We start from the raw sequence: 16,246 nt of genomic DNA, 5'->3' as shown, positions 1-16,246 counted from the left end.
TGTTCTCGTTTCCGTGTTGACTACGCCCTCTTGCGTTGAACACTAGGTAGTTTTCAAAATGGCGATCAGAAAGTAGTTTTTGGCCTTCTTTTCAAAGAATTCATAATTTCCCGGTTTGCCTGGCGACATCTTCCGTTAGAATTACAGCAACGAGAAGAAAAGTTGAAATGGAGGTTTCGTTTTTTGTGTTGGCCAGTTTCATGACACTGAGTTCAGCTCAGCTGACCGTGAACGTAAAAAACAAAGGCGGTGATTTGATCCAAGAAAGCATCCAAGCTGACGTTGCACAGGATCTTATCCATTTACAGTTTCAGAAACCTGACGGGACATTGATATCATTGCTTATTGATTTTAAATCGGTATGTATTATAAACCATTTGGAATAACCGGGGCAACCGAGAAACCCGAATAAGAGAGGGAAATTATTAATTTGCATTTAAGAAAGTCTATATGATCCTAGCCCTGAGTACAGTCTTGTAGGTTGGCCTTCTTCCGCTGATCCTTCGGTCCCCACAGTCCTGAGAAGTCGCATAGACCGAGGATTTGACACTCTCCTACAAATTTATGGCGGAGAACCGTTCTGCAGTGTTCATGATTGTAACCAGCTAAAATATCTATCGACCAATCTAGCGATCACAAATACTTTTTTTTGTGTCCGAAAAATGAACCTACATTACTAGAACTAGCTGTGGAATTATAGCCCTACGGAACTGCAGCTACTGTAAAGGGGGTAATTATTCACTGGGTTTTAATTTAGCTTATTTCGCTGACTGGAAAAATGCGCTAAATTAAAACACAGTGAATATGTACAATTTAGCATAGAACACATTATCTAAATGACGAAACCGTGAATTTAAAACCTACTGAATATGCCTGAAATGGTAAATCAGTGAAATTTAAACCCAGTGAAAATTAGTCATTTTACAGTATACTAGAACTAGAACGTTGGCAAAAGCTAGTTTTACGCAACGGAACAACGTTTTGTTAATAAATACGTCAAGAACAAGATGGCGGCATATATTTTTGGTTGACGTTGGAAAATGTCGATTTGATCGACCCTAGTGGGAACTCTTAAGTAATTTCGCTTCCAGTTAGGGTATTTAGAATAGTTGGACGTATCGACCTGCTTAATTTTTAACTGCAAAGCTGAATGCCTCTTAAATTGCCGATACATTCCTTCACAATAGTGTTGAATCCCCGGTCTATGCGACTTCTCAGGACTGTGGGGGGGCCGAATGATCAGCGGAAGGAAGCCACGGCCAACCTACAGGACTGTACTCAGGGCTAATATGACCCTAGGCCTGGGAGCATAGGTACTATAATCAACCGAGGGGGGGGGGGGGGTATCGGCTGGTATCTAGTGTAAGAAATAGACAAGGAATGAAGGCTCCAGCGAGCTCATATTTTTTAAACTGGAAAAACCAGACGAACAGAACGAAAAATAAAATCTATAAAAATACCAGGTTGAAGAATATTAGTTGCTCTTTCAAATTTTGCCAAAGCTTTACCTATATTTTACCTATATCTGCAGAATAAACAAGAAAACTACACAAATTGACTCCATTTCTAAAGAACTAACGGTTGGTCCAAACGCACGGCACAGTTGGAGACGAAGAACCAATCACAAGACTGGTTACGAACCAGTTGAGCAAGGCTAACCAAGTTGTAACCTTGATGTGGTTCGTAACCAGCCTCATGAATGGTTGTTGACAAATTCTGAACAGGCCACACCTCCAACCAAAGTTCTGCACCAGTCGGCAATAAATTATTGGCATTATTCATGTATCTCACAAGTGGAGAATATTTAAATATATTAATATGACAGAGCGGTGGACGAAACACAGGGGTAAAACGCTTACCTGTACAATTTGGGACATAAGAATTCAATTTTATTAAAATACTACCGGATTCGGCCCTGGGCGATCTTATGGAGGATTTGATTTTTTTTTAGAAAAATGTGGACCAAAAGATCGCCCGGGCGATGTTATGGCAGATATTACAAAGCCCATCTTGTCCGGAAAAATAACCCTGCACTGATAAAATGGTCTCAGAAAATGTTTAGAAAAAATAATGTTTCACATTGACCAAATATAATCATGCAAAGTATAAATTCAAAGTGTTTTAATACATTGGTGAGAGATCGCATTTTACGTGAACAAGAAGAAAAAGCAAGCCAAAGTCGAAACGGGGTGCATCATGACACATCACAGGCTGTGACAACCGAGTAATCAGCGAAATCATTTTGGGTGCAATTGAACTTCAAGTACTTCTTTGCGAAACTTGTTGCGCGAAATGTGTGTTGACCGTGACCGAAGTTTGACCCCAAGTTACGCACTGAACTGGCGCGTTACCATAGGAACCTTTTTCTTCCATGCTCTGCGCGTCGGTAAAAAATAGTAAAATTGTTATTATATCCGACGATACTGTAATCATATAACTTGTCTGCAACTTTGTACTGGCTTTGAATACTAGTATATCAACATCGTTTATTTCAAGTTAGTGTGCTGCTTTTCTAATTACGCAAATTTGTTTACAATATTGTACCGGCTCTGAATTTTTCAACTTTGTAATGCTTTCATAATAATTACACAAACTCAAGTTATTTTTATATTACCGACTTTATAGTGTGTTGCACTCGTAATAATTACGCAAACATAAACATGGGCGCATTTAAATCACAGTAGTCAGGTGTCTTGTGATTCATCGATGTTCCAATGGTGAATTATTTTATTCGAAATGAAGTGAATATGTAATATAATAAACTCTGGGCAGCGCACTTCGATCACATTATTCACGTATATTTTGACTGAACTCAGCTAACCATGTGTTTGAATTGCGTGCGGCATTGGGCAATGACCTCCAGAGTTCACGCACTGATATTTAAATTCGGGTCACCCAGCTTCACACAAATTAATATAGTTACTTATCATTTGTTCAAAAAATCGTTCAACTCTCACAAATACTACGAACGCGAAGAGTTTACTGAAAGAGAACGTCTTTTTTGGACAAAACAACACGATACAAGATTATCTGTGCAAGGTTAGATTTTTAGAACGTACACGACCGCTTAACTCTGTGTTTTTTAATAATCATGTCGCATGTGAAACGCAGGAGACATTTTAGTTCGCCAATTTCCTGTTTACCAATGTCTTTTTGTCAGGAATGCGATACAGACAAAGATTAAACATTAACGATACCTACCGTTGTCAAATCAACCAAGAGGCTCGAATCAGGAAGGCTTGGGTATTTCAAACTTCGTAAATAGCATTCATTCCAAGCGCAGACTTTATTTGAGTGTAATAAACGTATTAAAGTGAAATGTATTCACAAGCCATAATACTGGTCCGACTTTTACTCTTGAAATTGGTGATAAATACTTGCATAAAATACAAACGTATACCATTTTTCATGCAACAATAATTCGTATACAGCATTGGATTTATTGGATTTTTACGTGTTTCGACTTCACAGTGAATTATTTTTAGCGTCATATTTGAAATAGTGCGCTCGATGCAAGATTTTGGACGGATAAATTGGGGTCTGTAAAAATGTTTGTTGGTTCAGTCAGGCAATGTGTGAACCAAAACATTGTCCACTATTTGAAACATCGCCAATGGGCGAGGTTTAGGATGGGCGGGCTATCGGCCGAATCCGGTAGGTGAGTGGTATAAGCTATTGGCACATTTGTATAAAAAATAAGATATCCAGATTTGCAACAAGTGAATTGTTCAGTACTGGCTTATAGTTATTCAGGCTTTTTTCTAGAAATTGCAATTCAGCGGCGCCACCAAGTGGGGGAGATAGGGTTCTCCTTACCAGGGTGTGGAGTTTTTGATAATTCTAAGTTAAAATGAAGCATTCTATGGCTCCTTGGGGCCAAAATTACTGTCAGACAGATCACAATTGAAGACTATGGTCACATGTGATCCATGGTCAATCAGAATTTTTTGGTTGCCAGAGGATCTGCTCCCCTGGGTAAGGGGTGCCATGGCATGAGGGCACTGCGCCCGTTCTCTTGTTTAAAAAATTCCCTTGTTATTGTTAAAAATGTCTCTGTATTGAGTGTTTGTCCTCCTGTTGCATCTTCTCAATTACTAGATAAGTCTTGATTCTGATAAAAGTGCATTTGTTGATTAACTTGTTTTCTCACACAGGAAGTGCAGATATTTAAAGCCCTTGTATTGGGAGAAGAAGAAAGGGGTCAAAGCCAATACCAAGTTATGTGTTTTATTACAAAATTTACCAAATCTGAATTTATATCATCAGATGCTATGTCCAAACTAAGACAGGTAATTGATATTCATTACTAATGCATAAGGTAAGCTTACTGGAACAAAAGGAATGTCTTGTACAAGTATGATGCTAAAAGTGCAGTGGTAGAAGTAAGAAAATAAAAGTATTACTGTAAAATCTGTATTAGAAGCCGCACCCATTCTTTTTGAACAATTGAGACCCAAAAATTCACGATTTCTCATATGTGAGTGTACATGTAGATGCTCTAATAGATGCCGTATTTCCTCTGTTGCATTGTATCATTTTAATGGAAGCCTCGGCTTTTAATACAGATTTTACAGTATGTTTCCAGTAAGCCAACCTTGCATAGAGTTTGCATGCCAACCCTATATCTTTGCCCAACATTGAATTATTCAGTCACATTAATACAATTACATTACATGAACAGAAAAACCCTGGGACTATTCGTAATCCAGAAGAGGACAAAGGACAAGAACATATATTTATGGATCTTCAGATTGATTTAAAAGAATCATCAAAATTCAGCAAACATATTTACAATACATGCATGGAGGCACAAGATTCAACATACATCAGAGAAAGTGATATCCGAGCTCTATCGAAAGGTATGCCGCAGACTTTTGATATCTACACATATTATCATTTTTGACAATGTTATGTATATGTATAAATGCAACATACAGACTCTTTGGGAACATCGAGTTCAGTTGATGTCTAAACTGTAAACCAGCCACCAGAAAAATTGTTGCAAAAGTTGTAAAATGTCTATGATGTGTGCATTTGTTTGAGTGTCGATTTTGAAATAAATTAGTAATGAATGAAATAACAATTTGTTGAATTACAAAATAAAGTTTTTAATTGACTTTCGGTATGAAATGAGGTTTTTATGTAGATGTCAACTAATACTTCAGACACTTGCCATAGGTATACGTTTGCTTTACCCGGTAATTCAGATAATTTGGTGGTTGGAATACAGTTGGATCAGCTAAACTCATTTGTACCTACATGTACATATGTTATATCACTGCTTGCCACATGAAATTTACTGAGTTGAACCAGCGAAAAGCCAACCTTGTCTTAATTATATTAATTATATATATTCTCCAATTTGATTGGAATCACATCTCTCTTCATATCGAAACATCACAATTGTCATATTTGAATTTTGTGCAAAAACAAATCTTCTCTCAAATCTTTGTTTTTGGTATACTTTTCTCCGTGAAATTTGGCAATCTGAAAAAAAACAAAACATTTCTGCTTACTTTCATGTATTCTTCAAATCCACCCAATTCAAGTTTGTTTGTTTTTTAAGGGACAACAAAACATTTAAATTTACTCATGGGGAACACTACATGTGATCCATATGAAATATGTGATAACTGTGATGTCTAACTGTTATACTCATTGCTCCACACTCTTTACCTACAAAGTATATATTTTCTGAAAGTTTATAGTTGAATCTGATTTAGGAGTAGATTTTAAATAACTTTTAAACCTCTTTTGCCGCATGATTTTAAAGTTAATATTTATTTAATGACATAATTTGTTGTGATTTCCAAATGCGTTATTGTGTTTTTAATGTTCAAAATTAATAATTGAAAATTGAGCTGCAAATTTCATTATGCGGTGTGCCCTCCAGAACATGTAGTTGTAGTGCTATTTCTGATCATGTGAGGCAAACTTGGTGATCTGTTTCTGAATGCAAGCAAGACTACACAAGGTCTGACACAGAGCCAAATTGTAATAAAGTTTTTCTAAAATCAAATGTAAACAATTTTATTATAGATCTAGCACTGACCGAAATCAATAGAATTAGCCATTCTGTAAAAAGATGAGTGAACACTCATTCCAAAACGTATCTTCACTTGTTCTAACATTCAAATAGGTGATTTTCTGTACAATTGCGAGATCTCGCGAGATGCATGAAAGACACGCGTCGAACGTCTGCCGCAAAAATCGAACGATTTGATTTTGAACTAGAATTTCTTTATTTCGTAGCTTACATTGACCGGCCGATCTTCGACAGAGGAATATTGCTTCCGAATAACCTTACTTAATCAAAATTGCCTATCATCAAACGTGGACAGCACATTATTAAGCATGGAAATGTCCCCGAAATACTTTCGCGTTTGTCGAATCCCACGCGATGTTTGACGTGACTACGACGCTATGACCTTTGTTTGTCCTGTTTTTACGTTCGATTTCACGCATAACGTGTGATTCTCGCAGTGAACGGAAAATGGTCTATTTTATCTTTGTTGTGTGAAGGCACACTGCAAGTACATGTATAATAAATCTAGAAAATGGCCTTATTAAATATTGGGTATACTTTCTTATCTTTTGATTTAGAATATTAATAATAAGTGTATACATGTACTGACTAACTACTAATGGCCATGTGTGTATTTTGCCTCTTTCTCTTTCATCATCTCCAGGTTACAGAGCATCTTATCTTTATCCACACTATTTAACATCGCAAGGTATTAGTTTAGATTATAACACTTCTCATGATGTCTTCCCTAGTGAAGGATGGTAGTATTTTGGCAATATCGTAAATCATACAAGCTCTAAACACTCAATACTGCCCCCAGGTGTTGGTGTTGTTGTAATCAGTGAGTTATTAAACTAGAGGTCAATACTACAATGGTGTTAGCACATGTGTGTAGGTGATTGCATACAGAATGTATAACTGAAAAGAAAAAAATGATTTCTAGATCTGAAACTATCTGTACTCTAATAAATGAATTAATATGTGTAATGGTGGTATTCCCATGGTACATCTCACTTATACAGACAACAGAATTATTTCACAAAAAGAGTATTACTACGGTAGATGAGAAAGTATTTGATGTCATCATTCATTGTGTTCCAGTGCAAGTGATGTCATCATTCATTGTGTTCCAGTGCAATTGATGTCATCATTCATTGTATACAATGCAAGTGATGTCATCATGGCATTTAACTGCGATCGTTGTGTGTTGGTGCAGCTTACCTCATCATTTATTGTGTTCCAATGCAAGTGATGTCATCATTCATTGCATTTCAGTGCAAGTGATGTCATCATTCAGTGAGATGTACCATGGGAGTTCCACCATACATGTATGGTTTCATTGATAAAGTATTTCTAGTTTCAGATCTAGTTATTAATTCCTTTTCAAGTGCAATCTCAAAACACATAATTAAAACTATTGCAATGTTGATTTTCACTTTCAAGTGGTCTTCTTTAGTTTGGACACATTGATGGTTTGAGCTCCAAAATTCCTGTACTACATGTAGTCAGACTTTTTAGAACATGTGATTATCAAAACTAGTAAAATAAAACATTTAAACAATATACCAATTCTTCAATATCATGAAGGCATTCATTTTAAATTACACATACATCAAAAAGTGCAACCATTTTAAGTAGAAAAGCATTCAATCTCCCAATACACTGCAGTTTTGAAGAAACACACTAAGACGAAGGAAGTTGCATTTCTTGAAATATTGATTTCCACTACCATCCCTCCAAAATTATCATTCCTCCCTCCCTCCCTTCATATCAGAGTGTCTCCCATACTCTTTTATACTTTGATGCACGTTTATACTTCCTTCAATTCATTGTTTAGACAATATGACATCATCAGATTTATTTATAATATTATGAATGTTATTTTATTGATGTGTGTACTCCCTGAATGGCAGCTGTATATCAGCATCTCAAATCAATGTGACATACTTTGTAGATGTACGAGGTCAGTAGACTAGTTTGCTAAGCTACTAAGCATGTGATGTGTTAGGATTGGTCAATTCTGTGATGTGTTAGGATTGGTCAATTCTGTGATGTGATGGGTCAATTCTGTGATGTGTTGGGATTGGTCAATTCTGTGATGTGTTGGGATTGGTCAATTCTGTGATGTGATGGGATTGGTCAATTCTGTGATGTGTTGGGATTGGTCAATTCTGTGATGTGTTGGGATTGGTCAATTCTGTGATGTGTTGGGATTGGTCAATTCTGTGATGTGATGGGATTGGTCAATTCTGTGATTTGTTGGGATTGGTCAATTCTGTGATGTTCTGGGATTGGTCAATTCTGTGATGTTCTGGGATTGGTCAATTCTGTGATGGGATTGGTCAATTCTGTGATGTGTTGGGATTGATCAATTCTGTGATGTGATGGGATTGGTCAATTTTGTGATGTGTTGGGATTGGTCAATTCTGTGATGTGATGGGATTGGTCAATTTTGTGATGTGTTGGGATTGGTCAATTCTGTGATGTGATGGGATTGGTCAATTCTATGATGTGTTGGGATTGGTCAATTCTGTGATGGGATTGGTCAATTCTGTGATGTGTTGGGATTGGTCAATTCTGTAATGTGTTGGGATTGATCAATTCTGTGATGTGATGGGATTGGTCAATTCTGTGATGTGTTGGGATTGGTCAATTCTGTGATGTGTTGGGATTGGTCAATTCTGTGATGTGTTGGGATTGGTCAATTCTGTGATGTGTTGGGATTGGTCAATTCTGTGATGTGTTGGGATTGATCAATTCTGTGATGTGATGGGATTGGTCAATTCTGTGATGGGATTGGTCAATTCTGTGATGTGTTGGGATTGGTCAATTCTGTGATGTGATGGGATTGGTCAATTCTGTGATGTGTTGGGATTGGTCAATTCTGTGATGTGTTGGAATTGATTATTATGATTTCTTTGATTTGAGTTTTAATTGATTATTATGATAGTCTTCTCTCAGAGACTTCCTAGAACAAATAAACATTTCTCTATATTGTGCTTGAATGAAACATTTGTGTTTGATATAATATACAAACAAACTTGAATTGTCAATAACAATCACTGTTATGTAGAAAAAATCAAGCACAGAGATAAATATTTGTAATGACTGGACATAAAATATACCATAAAAAAAACGGCTGATGAAATCTTGAGAGTTGCAAGATTTGGTTTATGCCACACAAATAGTGTTTATCACTGGTCATTGCATTAACTATTTCCTGGTGTAACTATGGTGATCAGAACAGCTGATAAAATCTTGTTGAGAGCTGTAAGATTTTGTTTATGCCACACAAATAGTGTTTATCACCCGTCATTGCGTTAACTGTTTTTTGGTGTAACCATGGTAATCAGAACAGTTGATGCAATGACAAGAGAAAATGAAACACAATTTCAGAGGCTGTCACTTTCAACAAGATCTTGGCAGCCATTTTAGTTAAGGTCAATTGACTATTACATGCATGGTAGCCTAGCAACGAGCAAACCTGAAACTTGTTTATCAAAAAGAAGAAATGATCAGCTACTTGAGGTCACACATCCTGGTATTTTTGACCCACCACAAAACAAAGATTTTTACTTTCATGATCAATGAAAAAAAACAGAATAGGTTTATACTGTAAAATAGAAGAAATATGTTTGACACAAAATAGACAGGATATGTGACTTACAAAGTAACTGGCATTGACTCTATCGCTCAGGGTCAAGTGCTACTGATTATTCCAGAGATTTTATCGCTGGGAACTTAGGGGGGCTTATTCATATCTATGTAAATTGTGCCCACAGATTTGATTGGTTTCCCTATGTTGACAATGTTGTAATATTTGGGTTTTTTTATTGTAACTTTGCTTTTTATCCGTGGGCGGCTATGCTACTGATTTTACTATGCCCAATAAAAGGCTGTAGCCATACATGTATATAAATATAAGCATATTCTAAAATATTTACCTACTGTGAAATACTTTATTTTAACTGGAATTAATTTTTGATGAGTTAAATGTAAAATATAGGAATATAGATATATTCACTGGATTTTATTTTCATTGAATCATTAATTCAGTGAATATAGCAAAAATAAAGTATTTTACAGTAATATGTTTAATTAATTCAGCTACACTGGATTTTTGCTAACTTTAGATGCAGCTAATTTAGCAAATTGTGAACTGAATCATTGTCATAAAAGAGCATTCTGTTAATTGAAAATGCAGATAAATAAAAAAATAATGCTAAATTCGCTGCGAAAGGCATGTAAATGTTTCAAATTGATATTATATTGAGTATGTGAATAACACAGCATGTGTGCAGCAACTAACATTCTGATTGAGAATTGTTTGTCAATACGGTTTCCATGATATAAATGCCTGAAGCGGTCATACAGAGAAAAGATATTTAATATACACAAAGAAAGTAAAACACCTACAGATCTAACCGAAAGTGTTACAAACACGTTTGAATGTTCCGCATAATCATACATTTTCCTCTGTTTACTACAGACACAGGAATGCTATCAGCACATGGTGGAAATAGAATCCTGTGACTGAACGCAAACATTCTTTGTTGCCATCTCGGGTTGTTATCTCATATTAAATCATTATTACCCTGGTACATGTATAACCTTGGAAAAGATGTTTTATAATAAGGTTATCTCCAAAATGCACTCAGACAGTATAATAACGCATTGACTTCCGTGAACACTGTACTGCCTTCGTGCATACTTTCCTGTATTCTCACAATAACCCCATAGCATTTTAATAACCTTAATATACATTGTTCTGGATCAATAGTTTAGTCTATGAAGTGTATTATGAAAATTAGATTATATGCATTTTGTTTTGAAACACTCCCACAATCTTGGATATAACATATTTGGAATTCACATTACCTAATAAGGTAGTATGAAAATACATTGACAGATTTATAAACATAACATGAGATATGTAACACAATACAAGTATTAAATTTCTGTTAAGTTCCTCACAATTCATAATTTACCCTAATTTAAATCATTTCCATAAATTGTTAAAATATGTGATTCGTGGCTGATGACGGCCAAGTGAATTTCTAATATTTTCTGGAATTTAATATTTTTGTTTTTGAGGTAATTTAAATTGATGAAATTTCAGTATTCACAATCTACATTTTAGCTGTGATTCACGAAGTTATTCCTGTGGTGGCAACATTTAGTTTTCAACAATACGATTTTGAAATAAACAACGAAAATCAAAATCCTATTTTCAATTTCGGACTTTTCATTCTATTGAATCACTAAGGGTCCGTTTCGGTAATGTTTTAAAATTAGGGAAGGAGAATTACATACACAGGCATGTGTTAGGTATATGGTGCGGTAGAAATAATAAATAAATTAGTGGTTTTTAGTTATGTTAATGCATTAATAGATATGGTGCTTTTAATGTATCATCTGCATTAATATCATTTTTCATCCATTTAACTTTTGCTATTTTAAAAAATAAGATGTATATTCCTTTTTTTTGGTTTATATTTAAATTAAGTTAAAGAACTGTTGTTTATTATTAATTAGAGATGCTAACTGACAGCCAAAAGGTGACATGCATGTATCTGATAACTTTAGTGTTATTTCATGGGAACTATATTGATTACCAGTCAGCTTACTGCTATATGTTGTATTATCACTAACTCTTTGTCCATATGCTCTCCTGCTGACGATTTTAAAATTTCATTTTCACATTACTTTTAGGTAATAATTACACGTATAATTCACTGTTGAGTGCCACAAAGCCGCTGACGATACAGAAGATGCCGCACTGCCACGATATGACGAATGCGTGGAAGCCCTGCACGTGTCAGTTTGAAATCTGTCTCGGATGGTACCCATGTGGGTTAAAATACTGCAAAGGTCGTGACTCAGTCGGGAAAGTTGTCAGTTTCCGATGTGGGATTAAAACATGTCGAAAATGCCGGACTTTTGATTTCTTTGTGAAACAAAAACAGTTGTGTTTATGGGATGAGCCATGATTTGTCAATCCAGATTCTACCAACGATGAAAATAGTCACATTCTGAATTTCTTTAGAAATACACGTTCACTTTAAGTTCATAGAAGCTGAAAGTATTATATTTTGAGTAAAAAATGCAGCATTAATTTGATATTTACAAAACAGATGTGCTTGCAATGGTGGCCAATAAGAATTGTATACAGTCAGCTGGCATTGAACAGTAAGGGCAGTGGTTGTCACAGCCACCACATACATTTGATATGTATTCTATACTGTGCATAGCAATGTATACGCATGTATAAGGGCAGTGGTTGTCACAGCCACCACATACATTTGATATGTATTCTTTACTGTGCATAGCAATGTATACGCATGTATAAGGGCAGTGATTGTCACAGCCACCACATACATTTGATATGTATTCTATACTGTGCATAGCAATGTATACGCATGTATAAGGGCAGTGGTTGTCACAGCCACCACATACATTTGATATGTATTCTATACTGTGCATAGCAATGTATACGCATGTATAAGGGCAGTGGTTGTCACAGCCACCACATACATTTGATATGTATTCTTTACTGTGCATAGCAATGTATACGCATGTATAAGGGCAGTGATTGTCACAGCCACCACATACATTTGATATGTATTCTATACTGTGCATAGCAATGTATACGCATGTATAAGGGCAGTGATTGTCACAGCCACCACATACATTTGATATGTATTCTATACTGTGCATAGCAATGTATACGCATGTATAAGGGCAGTGATTGTCACAGCCACCACATACATTTGATATGTATTCTATACTGTGCATAGCAATGTATACGCATGTATAAGGGCAGTGGTTGTCACAGCCACCACATACATTTGATATGTATTCTATACTGTGCATAGCAATGTATACGCATGTATAAGGGCAGTGATTGTCACAGCCACCACATACATTTGATATGTATTCTATACTGTGCATAGCAATGTATACGCATGTATAAGGGCAGTGGTTGTCACAGCCACCACATACATTTGATATGTATTCTATACTGTGCATAGCAATGTATACGCATGTATAAGGGCAGTGATTGTCACAGCCACCACATACATTTGATATGTATTCTATACTGTGCATAGCAATGTATACGCATGTATAAGGGCAGTGGTTGTCACAGCCACCACATACATTTGATATGTATTCTATACTGTGCATAGCAATGTATACGCATGTATAAGGGCAGTGGTTGTCACAGCCACCACATACATTTGATATGTATTCTATACTGTGCATAGCAATGTATACGCATGTATAAGGGCAGTGGTTGTCACAGCCACCACATACATTTGATATGTATTCTATACTGTGCATAGCAATGTATACGCATGTATAAGGGCAGTGATTGTCACAGCCACCACATACATTTGATATGTATTCTATACTGTGCATAGCAATGTATACGCATGTATAAGGGCAGTGATTGTCACAACCACCACATACATTTGATATGTATTCTATACTGTGCATAGCAATGTATACGCATGTATAAGGGCAGTGGTTGTCACAGCCACCACATACATTTGATATGTATTCTATACTGTGCATAGCAATGTATACGCATGTATAAGGGCAGTGATTGTCACAGCCACCACATACATTTGATATGTATTCTATACTGTGCATACATGTAGCAATGTATACGCATGTATAAGGGCAGTGATTGTCACAGCCACCACATACATTTGATATGTATTCTATACTGTGCATAGCAATGTATACGCATGTATAAGGGCAGTGGTTGTCACAGCCACCACATACATTTGATATGTATTCTATACTGTGCATAGCAATGTATACGCATGTATAAGGGCAGTGGTTGTCACAGCCACCACATACATTTGATATGTATTCTATACTGTGCATAGCAATGTATACGCATGTATAAGGGCAGTGATTGTCACAGCCACCACATACATTTGATATGTATTCTATACTGTGCATAGCAATGTATACGCATGTATAAGGGCAGTGGTTGTCACAGCCACCACATACATTTGATATGTATTCTATACTGTGCATAGCAATGTATACGCATGTATAAGGGCAGTGATTGTCACAGCCACCACATACATTTGATATGTATTCTATACTGTGCATAGCAATGTATACGCATGTATAAGGGCAGTGATTGTCACAGCCACCACATACATTTGATATGTATTCTATACTGTGCATAGCAATGTATACGCATGTATAAGGGCAGTGGTTGTCACAGCCACCACATATATTTGATATGTATTCTATACTGTGCATAGCAATGTATACGCATGTATAAGGGCAGTGATTGTCACAGCCACCACATACATTTGATATGTATTCTATACTGTGCATAGCAATGTATACGCATGTATAAGGGCAGTGGTTGTCACAGCCACCACATACATTTGATATGTATTCTATACTGTGCATAGCAATGTATACGCATGTATAAGGGCAGTGGTTGTCACAGCCACCACATACATTTGATATGTATTCTATACTGTGCATAGCAATGTATACGCATGTATAAGGGCAGTGGTTGTCACAGCCACCACATACATTTGATATGTATTCTATACTGTGCATAGCAATGTATACGCATGTATAAGGGCAGTGATTGTCACAGCCACCACATACATTTGATATGTATTCTATACTGTGCATAGCAATGTATACGCATGTATAAGGGCAGTGATTGTCACAGCCACCACATACATTTGATATGTATTCTATACTGTGCATAGCAATGTATACGCATGTATAAGGGCAGTGATTGTCACAGCCACCACATACATTTGATATGTATTCTATACTGTGCATAGCAATGTATAAGCATGTACGTCAAATATGCTTACACAGAATTAGGACTTGTTGACCGCTACCCTTTCATGTTTTTTTTATGAATTATATATAAGCCTTCCAACATTGGTTACTAGACAGACTAACAGTGAAATGTCACTAAACATCATACCAATTAGAATTATGTTTGCCTCAAGTAAAAAAACAAGTACCGGTATATATATTTTTTTTTAAATTGTCTTGGTGATCCAAAATATTATACTTTTATTAATTGAAAAATCTATGACTGAGAAATTATGTATGACCTCCAAATCATTAAGGTTGGTCTTTACTTTTAGCCGCTGAGAATATTTTATGTGTGTAGAGCATCTCTGACTGTCAGCCATTTTGTTTAATATTTTGACATAGACTGATGCATAAGAGTTGTCTTGCAGTCTAAGACATTTAGTTGACACCATAGAACTGAAACGAAACATGTACTTGTTCTTGAAGAGGGAGTGAAGGAATGCTGACAGTTCTTTTGTCAAAAAATAGACTGGGCAGTTTAAACCTGAATGCATGTCTGACACAAACAAACAGCTCTGTGTATCTAAAAGGACAGTTAGAGAACCAATACAAATCTGTTGACCAAAATGTTATAAGTTGTAAACATGGACCTTACTAATCACACAGATAAATTAACTTTCGATTCAATTTTGACAGGTTCAAGTTTCAATTGAGTAATACCAAATGTGTCTGTAAAGTATGGTGCCAAGGTTATATTAAGTGCACTTTTAATAGAACAAATATGGTATATGTAATAATGCTATAAATTTAAATATGAGCAACATTAATCAATTGCAAATGTATTTTTTTAATAATCTGTGTTTGAGTATAATTTTATTTATGGAATGGATATTTTAGCATAATAATGAATTGTCTGTATTTTTTATGATCTTTCATTGTATGCCATAAAATCAATGCATTTTATTAATGTCTGATTGAATTATTTTTGATATAAATGTGAATATATCACGCCATTCAAAACATAGTACATTCTGAGGTGAATAATCATGTTATCATCCACAGAAAGATAAATTAAACATCAGAAAAATATTACGAGGTCATTACGTGATACCACTTGTTTGCTAGAGCAGGTTGATACAACATAGCGTGACAAGGTCGCACGAGTTGCGCCCTTCATGGTGCTCCAAACCCAATACAATTGTTAGTGGGGTCTGATGCTCTTCGGCTGACGAGGGCGCCACTCACGCCACAACAAGATATTTTAGGGTGAATTTTACTGAACTAGTTACTAACCATATCAGTGTGCACACATTTGCAGTTATCGGTATTGATGATTGACAGAAATATTACCTTTTGCAGATACCTTTTTGTAACAAACTATCAGCTGACACTATTACAAGTTAGTGT

The 16,246-nt window shown here is 35.9% G+C and overlaps 1 protein-coding gene across 2 annotated transcripts; it reads left to right on the top strand.

Annotated features, from left to right (window-relative positions):
• Positions 1-38: 38 nt before the first annotated feature.
• On the top strand, positions 39-12,100 carry LOC100367385 (out at first protein-like). Of its 2 annotated transcripts, XM_006821571.3 has the most exons (5): positions 39-359; positions 4,155-4,289; positions 4,682-4,859; positions 6,690-6,734; positions 11,738-12,100. In XM_006821571.3, exons 1-5 carry the CDS (start codon positions 168-170, stop codon positions 12,013-12,015), a joined length of 828 nt encoding a protein of 275 aa, XP_006821634.1. In that variant the 5' UTR covers positions 39-167; the 3' UTR covers positions 12,016-12,100. The 2 variants fall into 2 exon arrangements, with proteins under 2 accessions (XP_006821634.1, XP_002738882.1); XM_002738836.4 differs by lacking the exon at positions 6,690-6,734.
• The last annotated feature ends 4,146 nt before the right edge of the window (positions 12,101-16,246 follow it).

This window comes from Saccoglossus kowalevskii, chromosome 5, assembly GCF_978046115.1.
Source record: "Saccoglossus kowalevskii chromosome 5, keSacKowa6.1, whole genome shotgun sequence".
NCBI classification, from domain to species: domain Eukaryota; kingdom Metazoa; phylum Hemichordata; class Enteropneusta; family Harrimaniidae; genus Saccoglossus; species Saccoglossus kowalevskii.
Note: the sequence above shows the minus strand (reverse complement) of the source record. Positions and strands in the feature narration are given on the sequence as shown.

What these genes read in the sequence shown, in the direction of transcription:
- LOC100367385 (XM_006821571.3), top strand. Translation starts at nt 168, where the DNA reads ATGGAGGTTTCGTTTTTTGTGTTGGCCAGTTTCATGACACTGAGTTCA. An exon ending in TATCCGAGCTCTATCGAAAG is followed by an intron (nt 4,860 to 6,689) that starts GTATGCCGCAGA and finishes CATCATCTCCAG; the next exon opens with GTTACAGAGCATCTTATCTT. An exon ending in ACACTATTTAACATCGCAAG is followed by an intron (nt 6,735 to 11,737) that starts GTATTAGTTTAG and finishes CATTACTTTTAG; the next exon opens with GTAATAATTACACGTATAAT.